This window comes from Heteronotia binoei, chromosome 4, assembly GCF_032191835.1.
Source record: "Heteronotia binoei isolate CCM8104 ecotype False Entrance Well chromosome 4, APGP_CSIRO_Hbin_v1, whole genome shotgun sequence".
NCBI classification, from domain to species: Eukaryota; Metazoa; Chordata; class Lepidosauria; order Squamata; family Gekkonidae; genus Heteronotia; species Heteronotia binoei.
In genome coordinates, this window is record NC_083226.1 from 155774017 (window position 1) to 155788714 (window position 14698).

Consider the following 14698-nt stretch of genomic DNA (forward strand, 5'->3'; position numbering starts at 1 on the left):
ACCCCACCTCAGGAGATGCTGACATCGGCCCTGTCTCAGGCTCAAGCACTTCTTTGTTCCTTTCCTGTTGGCATGGCACTGGGTTTGAAGACTTGTTCATTCAGGAAGCCTTCAATCTAGCCATGGTCTTTCATGAATCTGTGTTAGGATTGTTTCTAGCTGGCAAACCAGAATTAAAACCATGGTTATGGTTGTGGCAAGACACAAAAACAACTGAAGGATCTGTACTTACAGCAAAACAAAGGTTAGAACAAAGGCTTCCTAAAACCAGGAAGTCTTTGGTACGTAAGTGTAGCAGAAAATTAACGAGGTCCACACAGAATTCTGGTTTGAAGCGAGGTTTAGTTCTGGTACCAAAAAGTAGGACCCAGTCAGGCTTGCTGCTCCAAAGACTGAGTTACAATCATTCTATATACAAACAGTTTTACTCACGCAGAAACAAACAGAAAACTATGCAAAAACTAGCAAGGCTGCAATTCTCCCCTGGGATAATGCAAGGATTTGTCCTTTGCTTTCCTTTCAAAATTTTTATTTCAAGTTATGCAATCCCCAGCTCCCATTTTGGAGTGCACAGCTGCCCCATTTACTTGACAAGTGGCAAAAACAGAGCAATAGCCATTAAAGCTAGGTGAGCGGCCCAAAAATACTTGGGGAAGGCACAACTTTAACCTGGCACAGACATGTCATTTATGGAAAGGACAAGATGAATTCCTGTGAGGATGCTGCTTCAATAGTCTTGGAACTATCACTGAGAAGTCCCTCCATCTAGAAAAATTCCATCAACCCTTGGGTGATGTGGACATGCACAGAAAGGATGTGGGGATGATCTCAAAAAGTCAGATGTTTGAGAGCCACAAGACATGAGCGCCAGATGTTTGAGAGCCACAAGACAGGCAAGAAAATAGATGGGGAGGGAACGAGAGGTGGAAAGAAAGCAACTTTAGCTTTAAATGCCTTCTCCAAGCCACTGGCTGGCTTGGCTTATAGAAGTGATTTAAAGATGGAAAGAAAACAACCTTAACTTTAAATGCCTTCTCCAAGCCTGCCAATGGGGCAGTGGGAGCTTTGAGAGCCACACAATGTGTGTGCAAAAGCCACATGTGGCTCCCAAGTCACAGTTTGGCCGCCCCTGTTCCAATCACTACACCACAATGGTTCTCACAGGCTCAGATATTTTTGTTTTTAAAGACATCTTAAAACAAAAGATTCTGGCAAGTAAGCAAACATAAAATTATTTTTTTCTAGAATCAAGGCTACATAGCAGACATATCCACGGAATCCCTCTTTGGCTTGAAGAAAAGGATTCTTATGAACAATTTAGGAGTTACCTAGCTTCCTGTTGTAACGTTCAACCTATTCAACTTTCCACACTATTTTACCAGGAGCCAATAAGAAGGAGAAAGTCACATAATCTTCTGTATGTTTTTATGCCTCCTGCTATTTCCACTATAAACCTAGTAAAACTTGATAATGGTACGGTGGTTTTAGAAGCTATTCAAAGTGTAAACTTGTTCCAGCAGAATAATAATTTGTTCAGAGGACTGGCTTTCATCATTTGTGTAGCTGTTGATGTAAGCGTAGACAGTGTTCAAATATTAAAAGTTCCTGGGGTGGATTTAACAACAGCAGCCTGCTTATTCCTGGCTCTCCTCCCCCGCAATAGGAACTTTTAGGTGTCTTAAAAATGACATAATACGTTGCCCTCTGTGTGTACACTTTTCAAGTGTTTATGAACAAGTGGAGAAGACCTATGAAATTTCAGCAGCCATTTATCTCCAAACAGGCAGCAGGAGCTGATGTTCAGGCTATGGATGTCCCTTTGTGATATGTGACCTGGTCTCCATGGAGAAGGCAGCCCAGTGATTTCTTTTACCCTCTCCTGCACTATTTAATCCTACCTGTATTTTCAGCTAGAAGTCCCTCTGACATGACTGCTGATGGATTCACAGCACCATAAGCAAACTTAGGTGGTCTCAGCTTGCTTGTATTAGCATATGCATGATTGAATCACTGAGTTACTGTAATGTTAAATATTCATGGGTAACTAAGCTAGTCTTGTACTAAAAGCAACACGGGTTTCACAACACCTTCAAGAATAAGGGCTGGATTCTAAATCAGGGTTAGAGCCCCAATTATCTTGCAGAAGGATATCTGCTAGAAAAGGGGAGTAATATTGACCAGTTAAACCCCCTCCCACACACTGAAAACCTGTGTATTTCATCCCACTTTTTTGAACATATGAAGCTGCCTTATACTGAATCAGACCCTCAGTCCACCAAAGTCAGTCTTGTCTACTCAGACTGGCAGTGGCTCTTCAGGGTCTCAAGCTGAGGTTTTTCACACCTATTTGCCAGGACCCTTTTTAGTTGGAGATGCTGGGGATTGAACCTGGGACCTTCTGCTTACCAAGCAGATGCTCTACCACTGAGCCACCATCCCTCCCACTTGTTCTTAAAGATCTCCCAACTTTCTCCCCTCCCCCCCGCCCCAGGGCAGGGGACTGCTGTATGAAGGGAAAAGCAGAAAAGCTCTATAGTCCTTTGGGTCCAATCCTAACAATCTAGAGCTGTTGCCTGAGTAGCAGAGCAGCTGCCTAGCATGCAGAAAGTCCCAGGTTCAATTCCTAGCATTTCCAGTTAAAAGGATCAGATAGTAGCTGATGTGAAAGACCTTTGCACCTTCATGTGTTCAGTTAGATATTGTTGCAAAGCAAGCTTTCGCAAACTACAGCTTAATTTTCTTCAGATGTACAAGTGAGGGAGTGTGTGTGTATAACCTGCTTCATTCTATATTATTGAATATTTATTAGATATCTTTCATGATGGTGCCAACTACCTTCAGTGCAAAGATTTTTAAAAATCCTTAAAATAATGTGTACCTCACATGCTAAATTGGCTGATTGAAACATATATCCTATTCACATGCATGCAGGAATACCATTGCTAAACAGTGTGGTGAAAGAATCATGCCTTTCCGTCTTGCTATTTTAATTTAACACCTGAAGCGAGGCAGTTATTTTCTGTAGTAGGCAAGTGATCCCCCAGTCTCCATTATATCCAAATGGAATTTGCTGATCAGTTCTAATTTATCAATTTCATGCTGGAGCTTTCATGGAAACGAGGTTTTGAAGAAAGCATCACAATATCCAGAGAGAGCTTTTAATAGAGTCTTTTGGATTATTTATAGCTACAATGGAAAAAAAAAATCCCTCAGCAGACTGAAACTTGGCTGTTGCCACATTGCTCACAGATAACATTAACAACTTAAGATGGAAAACTTTTTTAAAAGTGCTTTACTTTACTCCATGTTGTATGAAAAGGATGTCCAGACATAGCGACTTAATTTGCTTGGGAACAGACACTTATTTGTTCAAAGGCAGTTTACCACAATTGAAACAAAGATATCTCATAAAAAAATAGCAGGAAAGACCAGTGGTCCAGCACTTTGTTTCACACAATGGCCAACCAAGAGGGCTAACAAGCAGGGCATGAAGGCCAAGGCAATGGTACTCAGAGGCTGACCACCCTTCAGTGTTGTATTTCCCAACACACAATGTGTGTGGATATGGCTGTTTCTTGACCACCTAGGTTATATTCCAGCCTCTGCCCTCCAGAACTAGGACCCAGAAGGATAACAAGGTGGGATAACAACAAAGGTTCCTTTCTACAGAAACAGCCCTTTGGTTGAGGCACAGGAGAACAGGTCAGCCTAGCCTCCTTCACATGCTATCTGGTTATGAGGGGAAAAGTTGCTCAAATTCAAGAGAAGAGAAAAACAGAGTGATCCAATCTCGAGGATTCCGCCCCCCCCCCACACATACACACACTTAACATTTCATATTTTCCCAAGCTGATCTACAGGGGTAAAAAAAGAGACCATTTCTACTTACATTCATGTTCCTGTCCCAGATCTGGATGGACCCATCCTGGCAGCCGGCTGCTATGAGTTTGCCATCTCTGTTGTAGGTGCAGCTTGTGGGAATCACTCGTTTACCTTGAGCTGACCGTGGCTTGAACACCCCTTTGTGCTTTTTGTCATTGTTGACATCCCAGGTTCTCACAGTCCTAGCAAGAGATCAAAAGAAATAATGGTTTTACAGGGAGGTTAAAACAAAAACAAAACGATACCCTAATCATACGTAAATCCCTCTTTAACTGTATAATGTAAACAAATCAGAAATATCACTCCAGGGTACAGGTACATGTATTTGATTACTTTTTAAAACAAATCCTACCCCCTTCTTTTCTCCCAGGAGCATAGAACAGCATTCATAGTTATATCTTTTCCACTCTCCCCCCTCCCCAAATTTTATTTTCAGAAAGACCCTGTGAGGTAAGTTGATAAGGTGGTGACTAGCTCAAGGTACTCTGCAAGCTTCATAGCTGAGTAGAGGTTTGAATCCTAGTCCAACATTCTAATACATACTGCCTCACTATTTTTTAAAATGTGCTCAATACCACAAGTCTGTTGATACATAATAGTACATTACCCCTACCCCTGCAACATTAATCAAAGAGGAAAATAATACTGTGATAAGGAAAGTTTTTAATAACTTAATGGACAGATTTGTCAATGATGTTAACTTTGAATTGTCTATTCCTCCTACACTCTTATACTGAATGCATACAAGCTAGTGTTAAAAAAAAGATGGCAACAGTGGGCTGGATTCTACAGGAGGGGGCTGTGGCTCAGTGGAAGAACATCCACTGCAGAAGGTTCCAGGTCCAATCGCTGGCATCGCCAGTTCAGTGCTGTGAAAGACCAGGCCAACGAGGATTTAACAGCCCATGATGCTGTCAAATTGCTGTTCTCCTATTGTCAGGCAGAATTTGGGCTGTGGCTGAGTGATGGAGCACCTGCTTTGCATGCAGATGGTCCTGAGTTCAATCCCCGGCACTGTCAGCTAAAAGGATCTATTAAAAGTAGGTGATGTGAAAGACCTCTGATTGAGACCCTGGAGAGCCACTGCCAGACCAGCTAGAGAAAGACAGATCTATGGCAGAGCTTTCTGCCAGTGCTGGAAGCTCTTTCTCCATTGGAAAGCTCTACCATTAGCATAGCAGATCCATAGGATCCAATCCCTCAGGCAAAGCTTACTCACAAGGCACAATCAAAATACCAACCCCTCATATTGAGGACCCCTGAAGGTGCATGGCTTTTTTGTAGCAGGAACTCCTTTGCATATTAGGCCACACAGCCCTGATGTAGCCAATCCTCCAAGAGCTTACAGTAGGCCCTGTTCTAAGAGGTTTGGCTACATCAGCAGGGTGCAACCTAATATGCAAAGGAGTTCCTGCTACAAAAAAAGCTTTGTGAAGGTGTATAATCTCTCTGCAAATATGAGCTCTCAGAACCTATACCCTTTTCAACAACAACGATTTGGTTTAGATCCTGCTTTCCTCTGGTGCAAGGAGCCTTTGCGCCAGAGAAAAGCACCACCACTAGCAAAGCAGATCCATGTGCTCCAACCCACACTATTAATGGCTACAATTATCACTGTGCATTTACATGGTTGCATACAAAGATTTCTAACAACTCCCAAACAATCCTTAAAAGCTTTACAAGACTTATCTTCCTCTTTCTCCTTAATATATGGAATCTCTTTTAACAAAGAGAAATCAGAATTATACGCTATGCAAGTTTCCCAACAAACTATGCAAGTTCTCAAGGATATGGGCTTTAACAAATGGACATCGACCACTTGGAGGTTATTAGGAGTTTTCATTCCTCCTGGGGTGCGGTCACACGTCACATTAAAAGCAGGTGTGTAGCGCTCAAATTTGAACCGCTGAATATTGATTTGATGCAGGGCCGATCATACAAGCATCCAAGAATGCGACCCATTCTTTTGTTGAGTGATCAGACATCCAATACTATCACGCTTTTTTCTTGGAGCATGCGTGATCAGATGGTGATTCCTGGGAGGGGGGGTCCATTGAACATGCGCCCAACTGTTTGGAGGTGGGAAATCAAACGCTGCTTCAGAGGCGGAGGGAGGGAAGGGGGGGGGGGGGAGTTTCCGGAATTAATGTTGCCGATTCAAACCAGGGAACTGCCAGGAATTACTTTCCTAGAAATTGGCAGTGACAATGATATCTGGAAATCCTCCACATTGGAAAAAAAGATTTTTTTCCTATTCTGAATAGTGGGATAATGTCCCCCCCCCCCCCGATCCTGTGTTGATTGGAGAAGCAGAAGCGTCACCTCAGATTCCCGGAAGATCTGGCAATACGCATGTCTGCTGGGGCTTTTTTTTTAAAAAAAAGGTGGGAGGGGCGGTAAACATTCCAAGGGGCAGTATCGCACGTGAGCTGTCCAAACAGGGAAAAACCAATCTTGTGCCGCTTCTTTGAAAAAGGGCTGGACTTTCTGCACTATCAAATTAATGCCGCATTGATCCGCAGCAAGCCGGGATGACCCTGGATGATGCTCGATTGCCAGATGTGGATGTCTGGACGAACATATTTAATCCGTCAGCGAGACAGAGTTGTGTTGCCACTAATGATATGTCTGACTGAACCCCTGATCTTGCTAATCTATTTCAAGTCAACTATGTTACTTTGTTAAACTCAATTTGTCAGCAACTGAAAAAATGGGACAATTTTCGGTTTTCTTGGCCATTTTCCCTAAATCTTCGGTTTTCTTGGCCATTCTCCCTAAATTTTTATTCCTTTTTAGAGCCTTACCTATACTTATCCCAAACTCCACACTAGGTAAATGGCAGAGTACTCTTAACAAGATTTTGTGGTCCAATAAACATACCAGAATAATGCATATGACTTTGATTTGTCATAAGAACATAAGAACATAAGAGAAGCCATGTTGGATCAGGCCAACGGCCCATCAAGTCCAACACTCTGTGTCACACAGTGGCAAAAAATGTTATATACACACATACACTGTGGCTAATAGCCACTGATGGACCTGTGCTCCATACACTGTGGCTAATAGCCACTGATGGACCTGTGCTCCATACACTGTGGCTAATAGAGCACAGTGTCCCGCTGCCTTCGGAGGTTTAGATTACCCAGAAGCTATTGGGTATGAAGCTATTATCCTCACAAGCTATTTTTATTATTCAAAACAAGTGCGATGCTGATTGGGAACTGATTGAATTAGTATACCTAATGCCATTTCATAAAGTAGATGTTTTATGGAATCTTAAACTTATAGCTCAAACAAAAATTGCTGATATCTTCTTGAAAGCTTTCTTTACGATCTGGCAGAGACAGAAAGATAAGTTGGTCACGGACTTGTCTTTATTTACTTCTTTTCTCAATCAATCCTGGTTCCCCTTAGGCCAAGATGACAATTTTGTTAACTCCTTGCGTAAAACAGGACACTTTCGATTGATTGATCTGCTTGATAAGAACTTATTCTTAGACAAACAAAAATTAGAAAAAAATTCAGGCTTAAACATTCACTGGTTTCAATACCTACAAATTAAACATATGTTTCATTCATCATTTATCTAGATAATGCGTATTCACCCTCTCACTTGTTTTGAACAGTTGCTAAAGACTCTGAAAGATGAGTATAAGGGACCTATATCCAAGTTGTATAAAGTCTTGCTTCGAATGGCTGAAACTAAACCAATGGGATATCAGAAAAGTTGGAATGCAGATTGTCATAGACAAATTGACTTTGCTGAATGGAGTATTATTTGGAACTCTTGTGGTAATAAAACTAATATTTTAAATATTAAATTTCAGTTTGTCAAAACACTTATGAGGTCGTACTGGCCTCCCATCAGACTTCACAAATTTGTCCCTACTATTGCACCTACTTGTACAAAAAATTGTGGAGAATTAGCTTCTTATATACATGTTTGGTGGAACTGTAAATACATTTATAAATTTTGGCAAATTCAAACCCAAATAAGACTGATTACTGGCTACCACTTGCCTTTAAAACCAGATGTTTATCTACTACACAATTGGAAAGATCTCTCACTTAGGAAATGCACTTCTTTTTTAATAAATATCCTAATTACAGCTGCCAGACTTTCTATAGCAACTAGCTGGGTAAATCCCTCTCCACCTTCTTTAGAAAATCAATTTCAGAGATTATGGGAACTGTTTATAATTAACAAAACTGCATGTAACTCATCTGAATTATCTTTACAACACTATGAGGAGTGTGTTGTATCTGTTTGGTTGCCTTTGATTTCTTATTTAATGGAACATAATAATGTACCTCAGAATTTATTTTACAAGAAACTGATTTATTTTCAATCTTGAACTAATTTTGGTTATTCTGCTATATTGACGGCAAGACCTTGTAGTTGTCATTAACATTAGATTGATCTTGTCTTGGTAAATTGTATGGACATGCCATCGCTGTATTGATAAACATTCAATAAAGTTTGTTTAGTTAAGAAAAAAAACAAAGCTGACCATCTAACCCTCATTAAACTTCAGTGGTCTACTAGACATAGTTCAATATTGTAATCGAATAGTCCTGTTTAAGAAGGCATCGCGTACTGTGCCAAACACAGGCAATATATGAAATACCAAAAAAAGATCATATGGCTTCAATAAAAGCAGAGTGGTTCATAGTAATCATATACCCTCAACATTTCACAGATAAATAAAGCAATTGTTGTCTTGTGTAATTTTAACACCTCTATTTTTCACACCAAGGACCCCTACCAGAGTAGCCCTATTACATATTGCATAAGAGCGTTCTCTGAACTAATGCAAAGCTTTTAACTGTTTTGTAAATAACCGGACAAGGAAACAAATGCAGCAAAACATATAAAAACAACCATGGGTAAGGCAATGGGAAGGCCAGAAGAGCAAGAACTGAAAATACATGCGGACCAGCTGAACATTCCTAGACACAAAGAGACTTCTACCCTTTCACAGAACGCTGAACAATTTCCAGATTATAATTAAAAAGTCTTCTGGCGTTTAATGCATAAAAAAGCATTTCAGTATCGTGACAGACTCAGAGGATCATTAATTATAAAGAAAGAAATCAATGAACTTTTTGGATAAAGCTCGCTTGTTTAGACTGTGCAAACAATTCTTGGGATCCAAGAGTACGCAGCTCGTTGGGTCTCCTGCCAAGGCAAAGGTTAAAACGGATAAAAGGAAGTACTTCTTCACCCAAAGGGTGATTAACATGTGGAATTCACTGCCACAGGAGGTGGTGGCGGCCACAAGTATAGCCACCTTCAAGAAGGGTTTAGATAAATATATGGAGCACAGGTCCATCAGTGGCTATTAGCCACAGTGTATGTGTGTATATAAAATTTTTTGCCACTGTGTGACGCAGAGTGTTGGACTTGATGGGCCGTTGGCCTGATCCAACATGGCTTCTCTTATGTTCTTAAAGGCTACCGTATCAAGGCCACCATCTTCCAAGAAGATAAGTCTGTGATGGAGTTTTGAGCAGGTTCTGAAAACCCAAACTGGGTGCATGCAACAGAGAGACCACACACTAATTTAACAAAAATCCTACTACTCATGGGATTCTAACTAAATGGCAGGAGTTGCTTGGGCTGGCCAAGAAGAATAGCCCATTTCAGCCCATGAAGGTACTTTAATCTTGGTAATCCATACACATTGAGCAAGTTGTATTGTCAACGGTTATCGTCCTGCAAAATATTCCTGTCGATAATGCTTGACCTTCCAACCAACAAAAACATCCCTCCTTGCTTTGACGTGCCCACAATCTCAGGCTATTGTACTCATTGCCTGTTATTCTAGACGAGGAGCCAACGTAAATTTTCTGGACCCTAAACACATTCCACCATCCTCTGCCCTGCGTGGACCCTGTTTCCAGAAAACTGTTAAGGTAGTGATGGTGTTATAGCCCCAATCTTTGGCCTTTGCAAGACAGTAATTTCCCCCTCTTCTGGCTGGTTGGAATAGTCTAGGAGGTAAGCAAATCAGAACAGGAGAAGTAAAAAGAGGAGATAAATACAAAATATATAGAAAAAAATGGATCAATTCAGCAACAAGCTGCTCAGGCGGTGGAAGTTGCAGTGAACCCATGGGGGCGGGGGCATAGCTAGAAGCAGAGCATAGGTGGCATCCCATAGTCATTCAGCTTTCTGGCTCACAGAAGTTCTTTTCAGCTACCCTCATTGGTTGACTTCCTAGCTAGCTATTGGTTGCTCCTGCAATCCCTGTATTGATCAGCTGTTTTGGAAGTATGGAACCAACATGTGACATGTGGGGTTCCATGTACAACTACCATTATAACTAACTTTTATGTGATGGGCTAGATAAGCAGTAAGAAACCAGGACTGAGTGGCAGGAAATCTGGCTGATTCCTTCTTTCCTTTTACCATATTCCTTGACATGTTTTTGCATACTGGTGTTCATCTCTATTACCAGCCACAGGAGGTGGTGGCGGCCACAATCCTTGAAGCAGAGTAGGCAGTAAATTGAAATTTTATTTAGCTGTCTTCCCAGTGAAGATACCAAGTAGCATATAAGGCTGTTTCCCTGTCCCATTTTATCCACATAATAACCTTGTGAAGTAAGTAGGTGGAGAGACTGCAACTTGCCCAAGGTCACCCAGTGAGCTTCTAAGGCAGGGTGGGGATTTGAACCGGAGCCTCCCAGATCCTAGGCTGACACTCTTAATCACCACACCACACTGGCTTAATAAATAAAATATAAAAACATATTAACCAACACATCAGGAGAATATAGGGGCACAACAGAACTATTGTTCTCTCATTTTTCCAAGGTGATTGGGAGGAGACAGAGAAAAAGAGTTGGGCACTTCTCTTTTTTGTTTGACACACATAACTTCATAGCACATATGCTGCTTAGAGCAAAATAAGGCTGAGGGGGAAAAACTTGTGCTACAATACAATAAACATCAGAAAACTGTCAAATTTAAATGCATGTTGATCTCTAATTTAAACAGTGCATTTAAATGCACTCTTGTGCCTAGATCATGGGCTAAGAACAAAAATTAACTTTGAAAAGCCTGAAGGTCTACCCAATGACTTCTTAAATTGGAAGAACTGACACATTTAAAAACACAAAGCATGCACTTTTTACATGTAACTGTTGTCTTTTTTTTTTTAACGTGATGGATTCCACATCTGCAAAACAGATTTCATGAAATGCTTCTGAGTGCCAAAGAGTGATTCAAAGTAATTTTGAAAGAGATGGAAATGCTCTCTTGGAAGGTAATATGGATCTATTCATGATCTAAGAATGTAAATAACTTCTGTTTAGAGTAAACAGCTGACTCTATTATCAGGATTGGTTTTAAGTTCCTCAAATCTGCGCTCCCTTTTGACTCATTAGTAATCTATTTCTAGTGTCTCCCGTATATGGTAACAAGTAGGAGAGACATAATAAAAAGAAATATGTACAGAGAGGCTGTATTATGACAGATTAAGAAGATTTATAGGGTCATATTAGCTAGCTGTCAAATCCAGACTTATTTCATTAACCCTTCCAAGCAATTGGGGGGGGGGGGGATGACCCAGGAAGTCATGGAAAAAAATTTGTTTCCCCATTTAAAGTTTTCTACAGGCACAAAACTCCTGTTGAGTCTTCTCTTCAATTAATTGCAGTGCCCTGAATTCGCTCTCTCCCCTCCCCACTGCCTTTCTTTTTTGATTTTTAGTTTCATCAAAATGGTAAATGGGGTTCATGTGGCCACAATAGACTTGAAAATGAAAGCACTACACATAATCATTACTGGGTTTCCCCCCAACAAACACTGAAAAAATGTTCCCATGTTTAAATAGATGGACCAACACCTATTATCTGCATTTTATTGAAAGGTGGAGCAAGCAGTGAAAACAAAAAAAAAGCTCATAATTTATATCTATAGACCTTTTTTGGGTTTTGAGATTTTACACCACTTTTGGAATTGGGGCTTGCAATGATCCCCAGGGAAACCAGTCTTTGCAGCCTGAATTGTTGAGTATATATTAGCAGAAGGTGAAAGCCCTGTGTTTGTGCTCTGTCAAAACTTCCCTCATGCCCATAGCCACAAGGAAAAGCTCAGATTGACTGTACTGCAGTTTTGGAAATGGGGTCATTCTATCCCCCTTGCAGGATAACCCTGGACATGTTTGAAGGCATCCTCTGAACATCACATTTCCAGACTTGAAGGAGTCATGAAACCTGGAATTCTAGATGATCCGTGGCCAGCTGTTTCCCCTTGCCCTTCAAATTTTGCAAGTCTCAAGTTTCAGTCTGGGATGGGGGAAGTACTTCAGATGACCCCAACCACCTGTCCACTGAGCTGACCTTTGCACTGAACTGTTCATCTTCAGATTTTTCCAAACCTCTAATTTGACCATCTCAACTTTACAAGGGGAAGTTACCCTAGATGACCCATAGCCAGCTGTGCTCTGAACTGTTCAGCTGTGACCCCGGCCACCTGTTTTCTGAACAAATTGCTTCCCTTTGTTCTTATTTGTTGTTCCACTATTATCACATTAAGTTTCAATGTTGTAACAGTTAAAAATTATTGTTTTCTTAAAATAAACATTTTATAGATTCCCAACTGTGTCTTCTGCTTTAAAAATTATAGGGTCAATTTGACCCCATTTATGTTTTTGTGGAGTTCTGACTTTTTCACAATGAGGGATATTTTTGACCTCAATTCCAAATTTCACTCTCCTTTGTCCTGCATTTCTGAAGGAAGTTATTCTTGAGGTCTTTTTTTTTTTCTTAGTAGCTAGTGGCATGACTGAGAGAGCTATCAGTTTTCCATTGCTTTTTGCTTTTTGCTGTAACGTGCAGTCACTTTGACCCCTATGCCAAAGTAATATAGCCTTGGGAGGGTTAAACTATCAGTGTGATTGGGAAATCCATGGGACCTTAAAAAAGGAAATACAAAAGACAAGATGAGAGACTGGCAGGAGCTGGACATGCCACAGCAAGAAGAAAGGTACTCAGAAAAAAGCAAGCAGTAAATGGTTTGTTGGAAGCAGCAGAGAACAGGATGCCAAGCTAATTAAAAAACAGTCCAAACACCTGCACTACCCCAGGATTTGCAGTACAGTTGCACTGCCTTACCATTGCCATTTTCTACTTGACTTCTCATACTCACCTTTCAGGGACTGAGGTACTGGTTTATTTTCCCCTTCCTCCTTTAGAACAGATCACAAATGATCAACTGGAAAGGTTTAAAGCAGTGCAGAAAAAGTATTACCTGGAGATCTCCTGCTATTACAACCAATACTCCCTCTAAGCTGTAGATTCTTGTGAGCAAAAAATCTACTTTGTGAGCTACTGCATATATTAGTCTGCTCTGGGGTCATCCTTCCTGAGCTAAGACAAAAATGTGTGAGCTGGAGGCTAAAAATCTGTGAGCTAGCTCACACTAACTCAGCTTAGAGGGAACAGTGATTACAACTAATCTCTGGGACACCAAGATCAGGTCTCCTGGAGAAAATGGCTGCTTTAGAGCATGGACTCTATGGCATTGTCCCCTGCTGAGGTATACCCTCCCCATCCCAGGCTCCACCCCCAAAATCTGATATTTCCCAGGACTGGCAACCCAAAATGTCATTCTCAAAACGGCCTTATCTGTACAGTACTTTCCCATGTGGTAAGAAGTTACCTGGGAAATGCTAGAGGTCTAGTTTCTTTTTTGGCCTTCTTTAATATGGTTTCACGTGCAAATATTCACACTGAACGTGGAAGGGCAAACGTATGCAGATGGAAAGCATTAACAAGCAAAAATAATATCCATTTCTCGAGAAGTGAAACAACATTCACTTGAATCCCCCGCCACAATTCCTTCTTTCAGCTGTAAAAATTCAGAACTTTTCCCCACTTGCCGGCTACTTTATAACCGACAGCTGCTTACTCAGCTCCCAACTGAACAACCACCTATAAATTCCCATTTTGGAAGCATCTAATTATTAGCCTGCTATCAGATTACCCACAAGCAGCCCAAATGGTCAGCTTAGCCTCAGGCTCATCAGACCCTAAGAGGTAAGGAGAGTTGGCCATAGTCAGTATTTGGATGGAGCAGATGAAGAGGGGAGTGATGAGGATGATCAGGGGCCTGGAGACCAAGCCCTATGAGGAAAGGCTGAGGGGAATGTTCAGACAGGAGAAGAGGAGGTTGAGGGGGGGACAGGATTGCTCTCTTGAAGTATTTGAAGGGCTGTCATTTAGAGGAGGGCAGTGAGCTATTCCTGTTGGCAGCAGAGGAGAGGATGCGCAATTGTGGGTTTAAATTAAGGACGGGAAGGTATCCCTGGATATCCTGCTGGATATTAGGGAAAGCCTTTTTTTTACAGTAAGAGTTGTTCAGCAGTGGAATCAGCTACCTAGGGAGGTGGTGAGCTCCCCCTCACTGGCAATCTTTAAGCAGAGGCTGGACAAACACTTGTAAGCGATGCAGATTGCTCCTGCACTGAGCAGGGGATCGAACTAGATGGTCTGCATGGCCCCTTCCAACTCTGTGATTCTATGATAAGACTGGGATTGCAATGTAGGGGAAGACAATGACAAACCACCTCTGCCCATCTCTTGCCTGGAATGCCCCGTGGATGAGGTTGCCATGAGTCCACTCTAACTCAATGGCACATGCTTCACCAGTTTGCACTAAAACATGGCGTTGGAGGGCAGCCATATTGGTCTGCAGTAGAAGAGCCAGGTTTCAGGGTGTAATATTTTGAGAGTCAAAGCTAGAGGGAGGGGAGTGGCAATGGTGAGCACAAATTGTGGCTAGCCTTTTCTGGGGACTTTTGTCA

The 14698-nt window shown here is 41.4% G+C and overlaps 1 protein-coding gene across 1 annotated transcript in view; it reads right to left on the bottom strand.

Annotated features, from left to right (window-relative positions):
• Positions 1-14698, bottom strand: part of WDR70 (WD repeat domain 70) — a 151860-nt gene that overhangs the window by 49470 nt on the left and 87692 nt on the right. The window contains exon 10 of the mRNA XM_060236068.1: positions 3890-4064. Within this exon, the coding sequence (XP_060092051.1) occupies positions 3890-4064 (175 nt within the window). The remainder of the gene's footprint in view (positions 1-3889; positions 4065-14698) is intronic.